At 40.1% G+C, this 14,983-nt stretch overlaps 1 protein-coding gene across 1 annotated transcript; it reads right to left on the bottom strand.

The window, feature by feature from the left end:
- Nucleotides 1–247: 247 nt before the first annotated feature.
- On the bottom strand, nucleotides 248–14,200 carry LOC141273097 (uncharacterized). Its single transcript, XM_073684476.1, has 5 exons — nucleotides 14,072–14,200; nucleotides 4,975–5,070; nucleotides 4,129–4,314; nucleotides 3,920–4,043; nucleotides 248–1,373 (listed from the first exon to the last, which is right to left on the bottom strand). Exons 2-5 carry the CDS (start codon nucleotides 5,050–5,052, stop codon nucleotides 289–291), a joined length of 1,473 nt encoding a protein of 490 aa, XP_073540577.1. The 5' UTR covers nucleotides 5,053–5,070; nucleotides 14,072–14,200; the 3' UTR covers nucleotides 248–288.
- Nucleotides 14,201–14,983: the final 783 nt, after the last annotated feature.

The following is a 14,983-nucleotide window of genomic DNA, read 5'->3' as shown; positions in this document are numbered from 1 at the left end:
TTTCTTAAAAGTGTTCCCCCAAATTTGAAATGTAAAAATGTCGTAATTAAGTAACATTTACACATACTGTACAGTCAGACGTTCTATGCTAATCCAGATCTACTTTTTTTGTAGTTAAATCACCAGTTTTGTACATTATATCATAACATCAGAACACAGGATACATTTTATGTTCATCTTAATGCTGCCCTATTGGGAAACCTTATAAAATCTGTATCTTTAACATGAAGTTAACAACAACATAAGATACTTGAAAGGTTAACAGGTTTTATTTAAAATCAAAAAGCTCTACATATGTTGAAAAACAATTTGTCCTCTATGGATTTTCAAATGTCTATTCAGGTCATTCTTCTGAGCGAAGCTCTTGCCACATTCCCGACAGATGAACTTCTTCACTCCGGTGTGACCTCTCTGATGTGAGAGAAGGTTCGAACTTTGAGCAAAAGCCTTCCCACAGATGGGGCAAACAAAAGGTTTCTCTCCGGTGTGTATTCTCCGATGAGTGACGAGAGCAGAGTTACAAGAGAAATGTTTGCCGCAATCTTGACAGATGAGAGGCTTTTCTCTCGTATGGGTTCTTAGATGTGTCACCAGGTGGGACTTGCAAAGGAAGTTTTCCCCACATTCTGGGCACACAAAGGCTCTTTCTCCTGTGTGAACGCTCTGGTGTCTAACCAGATGTGACTTGTATGGGAAAAGCTTTCCACAATCGGAGCACGTCAGTTTCTTTCTCCTGTGGACTCGATAATGCCTAGTCAGTTCGGCGTTACTAGTGAAAACCTTTGGACACTCAGTGCAGGTGAACAATCTCCGCGTCATTTGTAAAGTCTGCCGCGGTACAGTCGGACGAGGAGGTGGAGGAGCTGGCTTAATGTTAAAATTCCTGTTAAATTCACCATATTTTATTAACATAGCATTCATTTTCTGTGTGTTGATATTAGTTTTAGGAATTTGTTTAATAGGAGCTGGTCTGTAGGCTAAAGCTCTTGGATTATAGACATGAAAGAGGTTTGCTCCATCTCGTGGCCTTGATTCTTCCCTCCTAAATAAAGGAGGATGTTTTGTTTGAGTTTGTTGTGTGGATATATAAATTACATCTTCATCACTGGAGTCGGACTCTGTGGCTTGACCATCAGTAGCTGTGTATTGAGTATGTATGTAAAGGTCACTTTCTGAGAAATAGTCTTCTTCACTAGAAGACGAGTCCTCCAATTCGTCACTTACTGATTTCCAAGGTCTCTCGATTGTTTTATATAATTTCAACAATTCAGGTCTCAGATTAGATTTACTGAAGTTCTTATTCTGTCCTATGTAGTAAGGGGAATGAAAAGTAGTGCGAAAATCTCCAGGAGACATTTTGGTTTTAAAGTTATCTGTTGGAGAAAGAAAATAGAGTAATATAGAAATCTATTGAATATAGAGAAGCTATACGGTGCTTACGACGCTATATTAGCTTGGGTTACAATTGAACCTCTTAGATTAAATTAAGAGGTTAAAGAAGTGGTATTGGAGAGATGGGGGGGGGCGTCTAACACCTATCACCCCTTAGCAATGTGGTAACTGGCACTGATGGGTTGTCATTGAAGCCAGTGGTTTACTGAAGGTCCACCCCATGTCTGTCATTTTAGCACACCTATCAACCCTAGCATGCTAGTCTGGACCTAGTGTTTTTTGTAGTTATATCACCAGTTTTGTACATTAGATCTTAACATCAGAACACGGTAATCAGAATTACAGCTTTATAAAAGAGACCAGTAATTGTATAATAGACTACATATTGAAAATTCAAGTCCTTTAACCCATTCCCTCAGCAGCCAATTTTCTCTTTTGCGCTTTTTTTTCCTCCCCTTCTTCCAAGAGCCACAGCTTTTTTATTTTTCGTCCACATAGCTGTAGGACTGCTTTTTTTTTTTTGCGTAACGAGTGTTCAGCGACACCATTGATTCACCATTCAATGTACTGAGAAATGGGAAAAAAAATGCAAGTGTGATGAAATTGGGGAAAAGAAATGCAATTCTACCATGGGTTTTTGTATTTTTTTACAGCGTACATTCTGTAGTAAAAGTTACTCTGATTCATGATTCTCCCAGTCAGTAATATTATACAACAATATCAAACGTGTATAGATATATATTTTTTTTAAGTGAAGAAAAAAAAAATTCAGAAATGTGTTAAAAAAATAATAAAAATGTTTGGGTTTGTGTTGCCATTTTGCAAGCCCCTTAATATTTTGTTTTTCCATCAATGGGTGAGGGTTTTTTTTGCGTGATGAGCTGACTATTTCAATGATACCATTTTTGGCTATATCTCACTTTTTGATCTATTTTTTTTTTATCGCATTTTTTAGGGAGGAGTACTGACCCAAAAAAAACCCAAAACATTTCTGGCTTCATGATTTTTTTTCTCGTTACGCATTTACTGATCGGTTAATTAATTTTATAGATAAGACTTTTATGAACATGGAGATACCACATTTTTGTATTTTCATAATTTCTTTATTTTCAATATTTTCAAGAGGGAAAAGGGGATGGATTTAAACTATTTTTTTAAATATTTATTTTTTATTTTTACTTTAATTGTTAGTCCTTTTAGGGAACTTGAAGCTGCAATCATCCAATCCCTTATATTATATTTTTTGCAATATATACTGTAAAACTCACCATCCTTTGAAGCTTCACATACAGAAAACGTCAAAGGAGCACCAAGATGGCAACAACAGAGGCCAGCAGGCCCCCGGCTGTCACAGTAACCCATTAGCGCCCCGTGATCGTATCACAAGGAAGCCGATGAAAGCTAGCAAGCACCTGTGGATACTTTTCAGAGATTGACAGCGGCATTTAAAAAGTTAACAGCTGCAGCTGGAGCACATCTCCACCTGTGGATGTTCGGAGACAGATGCTGGCTATTTAGTATCTGCTGCATGTACAGGGAGCTCAGCTCCTGAGACCCCCTCAACACGCAATCACGTACATTATAATACATCAAGTGGATTAATAAAATTAATAAAAAATATTTAAATTTTATATATATATAACCCCTTTTTTCCAAAACGCAAATAGCGAAATCTGTAAAAAGTTAAACAAAAACTAACATACTTGGCATTACAGAGTGTAATTGTTGAAACTAATAAATATCAAAATATTTATCCTATACGGTGAATGATGAAATGGAAAAAAAAAATCTAAATGACACAATTGCTGCTATTTTGTCAGGTCACTTCCCCAAAAATTAAAAAAAAAAGATCAGAAATTAGTATGTACCAATAAAAACTATAGCTCACCTCACAAAAAAGACCTCATAAAATCTTATATGATTATTGAAACCAAAAAATTGAAAAAAAAATAGTTTGAAGTAGTAAATGGAAAAATAAAACACAAAGTGAATATCATAAATACAGAATCCAAAGAACAGCGGAATTGTAATTTTTTTTTCAATTTCTCACAACTTGGAATTTTTTTTCCAATGAATGGTATCATTCAAAACTATAACTCTTTCGGCTGATAAAACTTCTTATACGGCTATGTAGAAGGAAAACATAAGTTATGGCTCTTGGAAGGTGAGAAAAAAGCAACAAAAAAACGGCCACATCTCCAAGGGTTTAAATTTGGGCAGCCATGGTTTTTCCTAGAGTCATTCTACTACATGCCCCACCTAGTTAAAACTAGTTTCACACCTTCCTCATGTATGCTACAACAATGCCAAAATTAACCATTTAGAAGCGGATAAAGATTACACACTGCTTTTATTTGTCTTTTATTAAACTTTAATTACGACACCTCTCCCTTTGACATAAGCCTTCTGCCTTCTATTTTTTACCTGGACAAGACGATCTGGATGAGGTCAGATTCCAATTTAAAAGATGGCATTACTAGCGTACTTGCACAAATCAAAACTCAACATCAATACGCAGCCATTTTACCAGGTGATGTGAGGGGCTTGTGGGTCTCAATCATAACATCCTTGTAGAGATCCTTGTGTCCTTCTATGTACTCCCACTCCTCCATGGAGAAATAGACTGTGACGTCCTGACACCTTACAGGAACCTGACACACAATAATACATCATCATCCAGACACAGTATGCTTTAGCATTACTATATAACGTCCCAGTATCCCCAGCAGCGCTCACCTCTCCAGTCAGCACCTGTATGATCTTGTTGGTGAGTTCTAGGATCTTCTCATCATTGCTTTTCTCCTGCTTCTTTGAGTGAGTAGGAGACACAGTGCTAGGGCTCTGGGTCCTGCTCAGTCCCCCTGACGCATGCGAGTTGCTTGGTGTGACAGGCTCACTTAACTTCTTTGAAGGTACATAGTCCTACAAAGTTACAGGATACAGATCTTTTAAAGGACAGAAATAAAATAAAAAGTAAACTAATCTTTAGTGATAGGAATATTATTGAAAGCAGACCGGCACCAAATTTCACAATTCTAGCTGCATTATTATTAAAATTAAATATCTTAGACCTGATGACACCGGTGTACTTTATTTGTACATCCACGTTAGAATTGTTGTACCCTCCTGATATTAAAATAAGTATTTTATCTGTTCAGGAAAGTGGAAAATTACTCATGAATCTATGTGTATTCAAGCTCCACCTACATAGTTTGATTCACAGCTGCAGATTGTAGAGTGAGATTTCAGCAGCAGGGAGGAGAGTCACTGAGAAAATGCAGGCTCAGTGAGTAGGGATTATGGTTTTTTTTTTAAAAAAGGATTACACAGGGATCCTCGCTTATATTTATAAAGTACACCAGTATTATGAAGTCTGAAGGATCTATTTAATAATGTACAGTTTATGTTGAGTCCAGCATGAGGCAGTAAAACAATCATTATTTATAATTACATGTATTGCTCCCATCTGTTAAAAACCTAAAATAGTACATTCTCAATGTAATGACTTATATAGGTTTCTTTAACCAAATATTTTTTTTTAAATAAATGTGATGTCACATTCTTATTCCTGAACTCCCTCACTTCTCCAGTCAGTAGGTAGATGATCTCCAGTGTGAGGTTTAATATCCTATCAGTCATTTGACTTCTGTCTTTTTCCATCTTCAGGAAGTAGAATATCTGTTGAAATGAAGCAACAAAAAACATAAACATGAATTTGAGAAACACATGGATCCTGTATGGTTTCCTAATACACTCAAAAAAAGATAAACAAGCTAAAGGACTATTCCCATCTCCAAAATCCTTTCCCAATATGTAGTAGGTGTAATAGTATTAGCAAATACCTTCAATTAGAAATGTGCTATAGTTCTTCTGATTCACTATGTCCCTTACCCCATGTGGACTGCATTGCAGTAACTTAGGTATCCATGGTTACGACCACTAACAGCTAACTAACTGTCAATATAGGAGTGGCCATAATCATAGATACCTAAGCAACTGCAATGCCTTGTACATGGGGTAAGCTACATAGCAAATCAGAAGAACTATACTACATTTCTAATTGGAGGTATTTGCTAATATGATTATCATTACACCCACTACATATTGGGATAAGATCTTGAAGATGGCAATACCCCTTCAACTATGAAATTGGCCCAAGCTTGTATGCATAAAAGGACATTTACATGGCAAGATAATTTTATGATTATCTGGCGGTTTAAAAAGGCTGCCGATCACCCGATGTATGAGCAAAATGCTTGTTTATAGGGTGAAATTATCTTTTATACATCACAAAAGATAATCGTTCTCGGTGGTGCATTGCTCTGTGTAAACAGTACTCTCACTGCCGAGAACTACGGCAGCCTACTGAGTAGTTTAGATCTCTCAGAGCGCATCGTTTCCTTTGGTCTTTAAACGATCACTAATTGGTGTAAGTTTACCGATCTACAGTCGTATCATGCCGCTGGTCGGTCTGTGTAAAGAGACCTTAAGGCTATGTGCCCACGATGCAGAAATGCTCAGGATTTTTTCCATGACTATGACGTCAGCGCAGGTCCTTCAGTCCATCGCGAACTGTCGGCATGCGAGGAGGAGCGCAGCGGGAGCCGCCAGAAGGTAAGTATATATTTATTTTTTATTTTATTCTTTTTTTTTACAGTTTTCTATGGTACCCGGGTCCGGAGAAGAGACCCGGGTACCATCCGCACATTGAAACGCATGGAATGCGCATCTACATATACAGTGATGCGTAATCCATGCGTTCTAATGCAAGTCAATGGCGGCGAAAACGCAGTTCTTCCGCAAAATAATTGGTAGTGGTGCGTTTTTTTCCGCAATGATAATCCGCAGCGGAAATTTCCGCAGCATGTGCACAGCAGATTATCATCCGTAAATAAATGCAGAAGGCCAGCAAGAGGGCCAGCTGCGGATTAGACATGGTGTGATTAACCCCTTCACACCCGAGCCTGTTTTCACCTTCATGACCAGGCCAAATTTTACAATTCTGACCACTGTCACTTTATGAGGTAATTACTCTGGAACGCTTCAATGGATCCCCCTGATTCTGAGATTGTTTTTTCGTGACATATTGTACTTCATGATAGTGGTAAAATTTCTTCGATATCACTTGCGTTTATTTGTGAAAAAAAATCGGAAATTTGGGAAAAAATTTTAAAGTTTCGCAATTTTCGAACTTTGAATTTTCATGCCCTTAAATCAGAGAGATATATCACACAAAATAGTTAATAAATAACATTTCTCACATGTCTACTTTACATCAGCACAATTTTGGAACCAAAATTTTTTTTGTTAGGCAGCTATAAGGGTTAAAAGTTGACCAGCGATTTCTCATTTTTCCAACCAAATTTACAAAAACATTTTTTTTAGGGACCACATCACATTTGAAGTGACTTTGAGGGGCCTTTATGACAGAAAATACCCAAAAGTGACACCATTCTAAAAACTGCGCTCAAAACCACATTCAAGAAGTTTATTAATCATTCAGGTGAATCACAGTATTTCTGGAATGTGGAAGAAAAAAATGAACATTTAACTTTTTTTCCAAAAAATGTAACTTTAGACCCAATTTTTTTTTATTTTTGCAAGGGTATCAGGAAAAAATGGACCCCAAAATTTGTTGTGCAATTTCTCCTGAGAACGCCGATACCCCATGTGTGGGGGAAAACCACTGTTTGGGCGCACGGCAAGGCTCAGAAGGGAAGGAGCGCCATTCGACTTTTTGAATGTAAAATTTGCAGGAATAATTAGCGGATGCCATGTCACGTTTGGAGAGCCGCTGATGTGCCTAAACAGTGGAAACTCCCTACAAGTGACACCATTTTGAAAACTAGAACCCTCAGGAAACGTATCTAGATGTGTGGTGAGCACCTTGAACCCCCATGTGCTTAACAAGTTTATAACATTGAGCAGTGAAAATAAAGAAAATCCTATTTTTCCCATAAAAATGTTTTTTAGTCTCAAATTTTTTATTTTTACAGTGGTAACAGAAGAAAATGGACCCCAAAATGTGTTGTGCAATTTCTCTTGAGCAGCTAGATACCCCATATTTGGGGGAAAACTATTATTCGGGTGCACGGCAGAGCTCCAAAAGGAAGGAGTGACATTTTGGAACGCAGACTTTGATGGAATGGTCTGCGGGAGTAATATTGCGTTCGGAGAGCCCCTTATGTGCCTAAACAGTGGAAAACCTCCATAAGTGACCCCATTTTAGAAACTAAACCCCTCAAGGAATTTACTTAGATGTGTGTTGAGCACCTTGAACCCACAGGTACTTCACAGATTTTACAACGTGGACCTGTAAAAATGAAAAAAATATATTTTTCCCCACAAAAATGTTTTAGTTTAGCGCCAAATTTTTTTCATTTTCACATGAATAGGAGAGACCCGCGCAAAGCCCCCTGTGCTCGGGCGATCACCATGACGTATATATATTGCATTGGTCGGGAAGTCCTTCCCGATGATGACGTATACAGTGGTGCTCAAAAGTTTTCTTTTCTTGGCCTGGTTTCAGAGCGTGGTTTGATTTTTACAGAGCCTCTGATTTTCCATTTGTTAATCACAGTTTGAACGCTGCTGACTGGCATTATCAATTCCTTGGATATTTTTTTGTATCCCTTTCCTGTGTTATACAGTTCAACTACCTTTTCCCATAGATCCGTTGACAATTCTTTGGATTTCCCCATGACTCACAATCCAGAAACATCAGTGGCTGGATGAAAGGTGCAAGAGTCTGTCTGGATCTCAGAAACTCAATCAGCATTTATGCACACACTCTGATTACAAGCAAACAGGTCATAGGTGAGGATGTTACCTTTAGTAGCCATTCAAACCCATTTGTGTCAAATTCTGTGCACGTTATCAGGCCAAAATCACCAGGGCATGTGAACTTTTGATCAGGGTAATTTGGATGTTTTTGGTTGTCATTAAGATTTAAAAAGAGAAAACACAGTAGTTTGACAATAAATGGCTTCACCCAACCAATAACCATGAGTGGAGAAAAAGTATTTTTATCATCATTCATATTCTCTGAAACAAGGCCAAGAAAGGAAAAATTCTGCCGGGGTATGTAAACTTTTGAGCACAACTGTATATTCCGCAAATGTCGGGAGGGGGTTAAAATACAATGAAAAAAGATAAGGGGTGTCATAGTCCAAGAACAACAATTTGGACTGTCCTAAAGCCCCCATAGATATAGGCTGAAGCCGGCCATACACAATAGATGGCTGTCGGCCGAACAATGCTTCGTCCGATTGTTTGGCCGACAGCCATTGCAGCCGACACTCCCATACACAGGAGCGCTCGTTCGGCTGAGTGGTCCTGTATTCTCTACGAAAAAAACGCTGACTGGCACGTCAGCTGGTGGCTTATCTCTGGAAGAACAATGCAATTGGCAGTCTGAAATATGACATGCCCAAGAGACAATAGACTGTCAGCCAAACACATCAATATCGGCGGGTTCAGCCATTACTTCAAAGTGTATGGGGGCTCTTAGACTGGCCGAACCTACAAAAATTACCTGTTGTCAAGAAGTGATCAAGAAATCAAAGATATATTATGGTTCTATGCGACTGCTATACACAGTTGAAACCAGAAGTTAGGTCAGTAATCCTAACTGACCTAAAACGAGAAAAGTTTATTAAGATTTCATCTCAGATATTGAGAAAAACATGCATATGTGTCTTTTTATAAAGTGTATGTAAACTTTTGGTTTCAACTGTACTTGGCAAAAAAGTGAGGATTGGATACTGTTGTGAGAAAGAAGAAAAATCTTATCTAAGAACAAAAAAGCTTTTACAAATGAGCCACATATTCATCTAAAGTCCTGAAAAACAGGATTCAGAGAGAAGGCCTGATGGAGCCAGTCAATTAGTACACCATCTAACTCCCATTCTAGAAGTTTTCGTTCTTTTTAGTACGTAAAAACACTGTCTACTGTACTTTAGTGTTCGCCTAAAAATAAAAATACTGCCTGAATGAAGGTCAGACTACGTCGAAAGTAACTCCACCACTCTCTGAATACCGTTTTTCAGCATAGAGCACAGTGTGAGTGTGAACCAGGCTTTCTCCTGCATTTCACAAAAAATATGTAGCACTCTTGGAGCCATAACACGATCTGTAAATATGTAGCCTGAAAGCACATGATATCATAGACTGTCACCCAAATTTGGTCTACATGGCCACTCATACACATCCATGATATTAATGTCACAAATCACTGCATATTTTGCACAATGAAAGCATCACTCAAACCCTGATTAGTGAATACATGCTGTAAAACTATAGTAATGACCCATATACAGTGGGGAAAATAAGTATTTGATACACTGCCGATTTTGCAAGTTTTCCCAACTACAAAGAATGGAGAGGTTTGTAATTTTTATCGTAGGTACACTTCAACTGTGAGAGACAGAAAATCACATTGTATCATTTTTAAATAATTAAATTGCATCTTATTGCATGAAATAAGTATTTGATCACCTACCAACCAGCAAGAATTGGCACTCACAGACCTGTTACTTTTTCTTTAACAGGCCCTCCTACTCTGCACTCATTACTTGGATTAATAGCACCTGTTTGAACTTATTACCTGTATAAAAGACATCTGTCCATACACTCAACCAATCACACTCCAACCTCTCCACCATGGCCAAAACCAAAGAGCTGTCTAAGGACACCAGGGACAAAATTGTAGACCTGTACAAGGTTGGGATGGGCTATAGGACAATAGGCAAACAGCTTGGTGAGAAGGCAACAACTGTGGGCACAATTATTAGAATATGGAAGAAACACAAGATGACTGTCAATCTTCCTCGGTCTGGGTCTCCATGAAAGTTCTTGCCTTGTGGGGTAAGGATGATTCTGAGAAAAGTAAGGAATCAGCCCAGAACTATACATGGGAGGACCTGGTCAATGACCTGAAAAGAGCTGGGACCACAGTCTTAAACATTACTGTTAGTAACACACTACGCCGTCATGGATTAAAATCCTGCAGGGCACGCAAGGTCCCCCTGCTCACGTTACCACATGTCCAGTCCTGTTTTAAGTTCACCAATGAGCATCTGGATGATCCAGAGGAGGCAAGGGAGAAGGTCATGTGATCAGATGAGACCAAAATATAATTTTTTGGTATCAACTCCACTAGCCGTGTTTCGAGGAAAAAGAAAGACAAGTACAACCCCAAGAACACCGTCCTAACCATGAAGCATGGTGGGGGAAACATACTTTGCAGGTGCTTTTCTGTAAAGGGGACAGGACGACTGCACCGTATTGAAGGGAAGATGGATGGGGTCATGTATCGCGAGATTTTGGCCAACAACCTCCTTCCCTCAGTAAGAGCATTGAAGATGGGTGGTGGCTGGGTCTTCCAGCATGACAATGACATGAAACACACAGCTAGGGCAACTAAGGAGTGGATCCGTAAGAAGCATTTTAAGGTCTTGCAGTGGCCTAGCCAGTCTCCAGACCTGTACCCAATAGAAAATCTTTGGAGGGAGCTGAAACTCAATGTTGCCCTGCAATAGCCTCAAAACCTGAAAGATCTGGAGAAGATCTCTATGGAGGAGAGGGCCAAAATCCCTGCTGCAGTGTGTTCAAACTTGGTCAAGAACTACAGGAAACGTCTGACCTCTAACTGCAAATAAAGTTTCTGTACCAAATATTAAAGTTCTGTTTTTCTATTGCATCAAATAATTAATTTGCATTTTATTGCATGAATAAAGTATGTAAAAATCATCAATGTGTTTTTCTGGTTTTTATTTTTAGATTTTGTCTCTCACAGTTGAAGTGTACCCATGATAAAAATGACAGACCTGTCCATTCTTTGTAGGTGGGAAAACTTGAAAAAATCGGCAGTGTATCAAATACTTATTTTCCCCACTGTATATAATAGCATAAAAGGGTATAGGGACTGTGTTGATTACTTGTTTGCGTGTTTTATTAATTTTATACTATTGGGTGGACCCATAGTAAAAGGAACAAGTTTGAAAAGTAAGCAATGCCAAGATGCTCATACCAACTGTTCATATTATTACCATTATTTCTCTCTCTAAAGGCGTTTCCGGCTTCGCAAAATTAATTTGTTGGGCTTTGTTTACACACCCACTTGTCATCCCTTTGAAACGTATCCAGTATTAAAAAAGTTAATCAAAAATACCCTAGATCTGTTACAAAGGAAGTAAAAATTGATGTTTTCGTTTTTCAATCTTTTTTTGTATTGGATCCATTTCCTTACTAGAGATGTCTCTGACCACCTCTATAGTTTTGGACATGCATAGTGCTAAAAAACAGATCTGTTAGCGAATCACATCCTTTGTGATCCGTTTCCCCATGTACTTCACTGTTTAAAGAAACAGTTCTAGTTGATGTTTTTTTTGGCCGGATAAAAAAAGTTGTGCAGACTACTTTTTGATCCAGCTAAAAACACCAGATTGTAGCTAGAAAGAAGACAAATAGAAGACATTTTAGGACAGTCCTGTTTCCATTCAAATGAATGGATCTTGCACTGGATCAATTTATTTCCACTTTCATCATCCCAGAACAGATCCAAAAATGGAAATAACGATTGGGCATGTGAAGGTGGCCTCAGAAGGGATCTGTGACAAGAAACTGATGACTGGGTGTCCTACTGCATGTCTTCTGAAATTAAGATAGGACCTGTGAGAGGCCATAATCTGAATCCCCAAAGTTTACTCAAAGAATGGAGATATGCCATTCTACCACATTCACAGTTTTTACACATCTCTAAAACTACAATGTAAATCAAACAAATATTTCGATTGCCTGCCCCTCCCGATTCTATACTTGTTAAAAAAGTTGACATCCAGTAACTCTAATGTTGTGACATCTGGTGGCTGGAATGGGGGAATGGGTGGCTAGGTGCCCTGGCTAGGGCTGTGGAGTCGCTAAGCCAAACCACTGACTCCCGACTCCACAGCACTGCCTAACTACTGAGGGTGTACATAAAGTGAAGCACAGATTCATCTCAATTAAAAGCTGAAAACCTTAGATCAGGAATAGAACAGACATTTATAGGACATTTCATAACTTTCCCAAATTCTTATGAAAACATTTACACATCCTGCATTGAACTAATGTACCCAATTTATTATATATTTTAGGAGTCGGTTCATTTTATACTGACTCCACCAAAATCGACACACACTCCACAGCCCTGGCTAGCAACTCTGACAAAGATTACTAGGGGGGACAGAAAAATTAAAGGGGATCTAACAAAATAAGAGTTTCTTATTGTAGGTTTTTAATTTTAGAAAATTAGCTGGAATTTGAGATACAAATATTCCCAGCTTTAACCAGGACAGTGTTAATATAATAACAAAGCATGCCCTTGCCTAATCAGGAACATCTTTGCCTGAAAAAGAAAAAGTGCCTTCCAACTAGGAAAGCCTACATTAATAGGGTTATCCAGCAATAGTGATAACTTGATGATCTATGGGTGTCCCACCACCTGGAGCCGCACGGATTGGCAGAATTTGGATCTCTTATGGGTAATCTTTATCCCAGTTTCAAAATAGTGTGGGCAGATCAGATCCTCAAAGGCTGCTCCATTGATTTTCTAAGGAGCTGTCGGAAAAGCGCAGCACTCGGCAGTCCCATAAGGAATTAATCGAGCAGCGGTTAACCATGTGCACGGCTACTCCATTCTAACTAAATAAAAGTGACCTCTTCTGCCGACTGGTGCAGGTACTAGACGTCGGACCCCCACCATGAAACAAGTTATCATCTTGGATAGCTGATAACTCGATGTTACTGGACAGCCCCAGTAGTTAAGTCCTTGTGTTGTTAAGAATGCCCGTACCCAACCAAGGAAACATCTTTCACCAAAAAATATGTTTTCTTTAGTGGGAACCCACTTGCCTAAATTTTTTTCTAACCAGGAAAGTCTTTTTCTAACCAGGAATACCTTCATCTAAGGATAGCTTTGTTGCAACCAGGGATGTCCTCGGCTAACCAAAAATAATTTCTTACCAATAGTAATGCCTTGGGGTTATTGTCCAGACAGCTTTTGCCTGACCAAGGCGATTTTCCCTTCATGAAATATTGGTTCTGATTAAAGCCTTCTTTTACCTACTCCCGAAATCCAAAATGATTTGTTCTAATGATGGGAGGCCTCATCCTAATGGAGAATACTTCCGGCAGCTCACCAGGAACATCATGTGGAAGCCACAGCTAAATCCGCCATCTAGGAAGGATCTTCCTCCCCCTGGAAAGCTCCCATTACAGTCCCCAAAACATCGTCCCTTTGTCTGAAATCCTATCAAGAATCAGCCTTGTATAGATTCCCCACACCTGGTGCACAGTGCCACTCGGGTACCTAAGTCTGTAAGTGCTGTGCACAGTGAGAGGGAGTGCTAGTTCTAGCCTGGCATATGCTAACACTAGCCATACCATACAGGAGTGCCTCAGCCGCCAGGTGCTGCAGCTCTGGGCAATCCCCAATGGTGGCAGCACTGCCTCCATAACGAGAAAACTTCTCCCTGAGTGGTGCCAGTGATAAATATCTCCTGAGCACAGGTACCAGTCACCCCCATGTGCCCTGCAGTTACTATTCATTGTGTACTTCGTGCCCCGTCCACCTCCATAATAGACATGCACAGTGTTGGTCTCCATGGCATCCGGTGCAGCCCTAGAGGCCGCGTCTCACCTGTCAGGCGCAGGCAACTCTGGGGCTTACATGCACAAGGCGCTCGGGCTCATTCCACCCTCACTAAATGTAAACTCCCAACAACATGTCGGCTCTTTATTATGTCATCGGCTCCGAATAGTCGGCGCTAGAGGGAGTGACTAATACGCCAGACACGTCCTCGGCGCGGCAGCCATGTTTCTGTAGCCTCCTGAAGATGTGTTGTAGCCGCTGTAAAAATGGCCGATGCTCAGAAGTTGTGCCGACATAAAGGGGTGGAGCTTCCTGCGAAGATATCATGGCTGCCTGTGAACCATATGTAAGGGGGGCTGACTGCTAGACTCATAACAGAGTTCTTAGGAGTACACTGCATATGTTTTCTAGATATGGTGTAATACAGACACATACCCTTCAGCCTTTACAGAATAGAAAAAGGCATAAACTAAGCAGATTTTAACAATGCCCCTAGTCCATTCCTCCCACCTTCTGAAGAAGAGAAAACGGGACAGAATATGCAGCGCATTACACGCGCCACAGCAAATTTTGGGCTGCAGCCATGGCCATACCAATTTACTGTGTCATTCTTACCTGACCACATTAAGAAAAAGTGATGGAGCTTTCCAAGATGGCCTGAGGGCAGAGAGGAGCATGGAGGAGATGGCCTGAGGGCAGAGAGGAGCGCTGAGGAGATGGCCTGAGGGCAGAGAGGAGCGCTGAGGAGATGGCCTGAGGGCAGAGAGGAGCGCTGAGGAGATGGCCTGAGGGCAGAGAGGAGCGCTGAGGAGATGGCCTGAGGGCAGAGAGGAGCGCTGAGGAGATGGCCTGAGGGCAGAGAGGAGCGCTGAGGAGATGGCCTGAGGGCAGAGAGGAGCGCTGAGGAGATGGCCTGAGGGCAGAGAGGAGCGCTGAGGAGATGGCCTGAGGGCAGAGAGG

The sequence above is a fragment of the Phyllobates terribilis genome, unplaced genomic scaffold, assembly GCF_046119375.1.
Source record: "Phyllobates terribilis strain yellow unplaced genomic scaffold, ASM4611937v1 Scaffold_5__5_contigs__length_657084704, whole genome shotgun sequence".
Classification (NCBI taxonomy): domain Eukaryota; kingdom Metazoa; phylum Chordata; class Amphibia; order Anura; family Dendrobatidae; genus Phyllobates; species Phyllobates terribilis.
The sequence above is the reverse complement of the archived record's forward strand: the minus strand, read 5'-3'. Positions and strand labels throughout refer to the sequence as shown.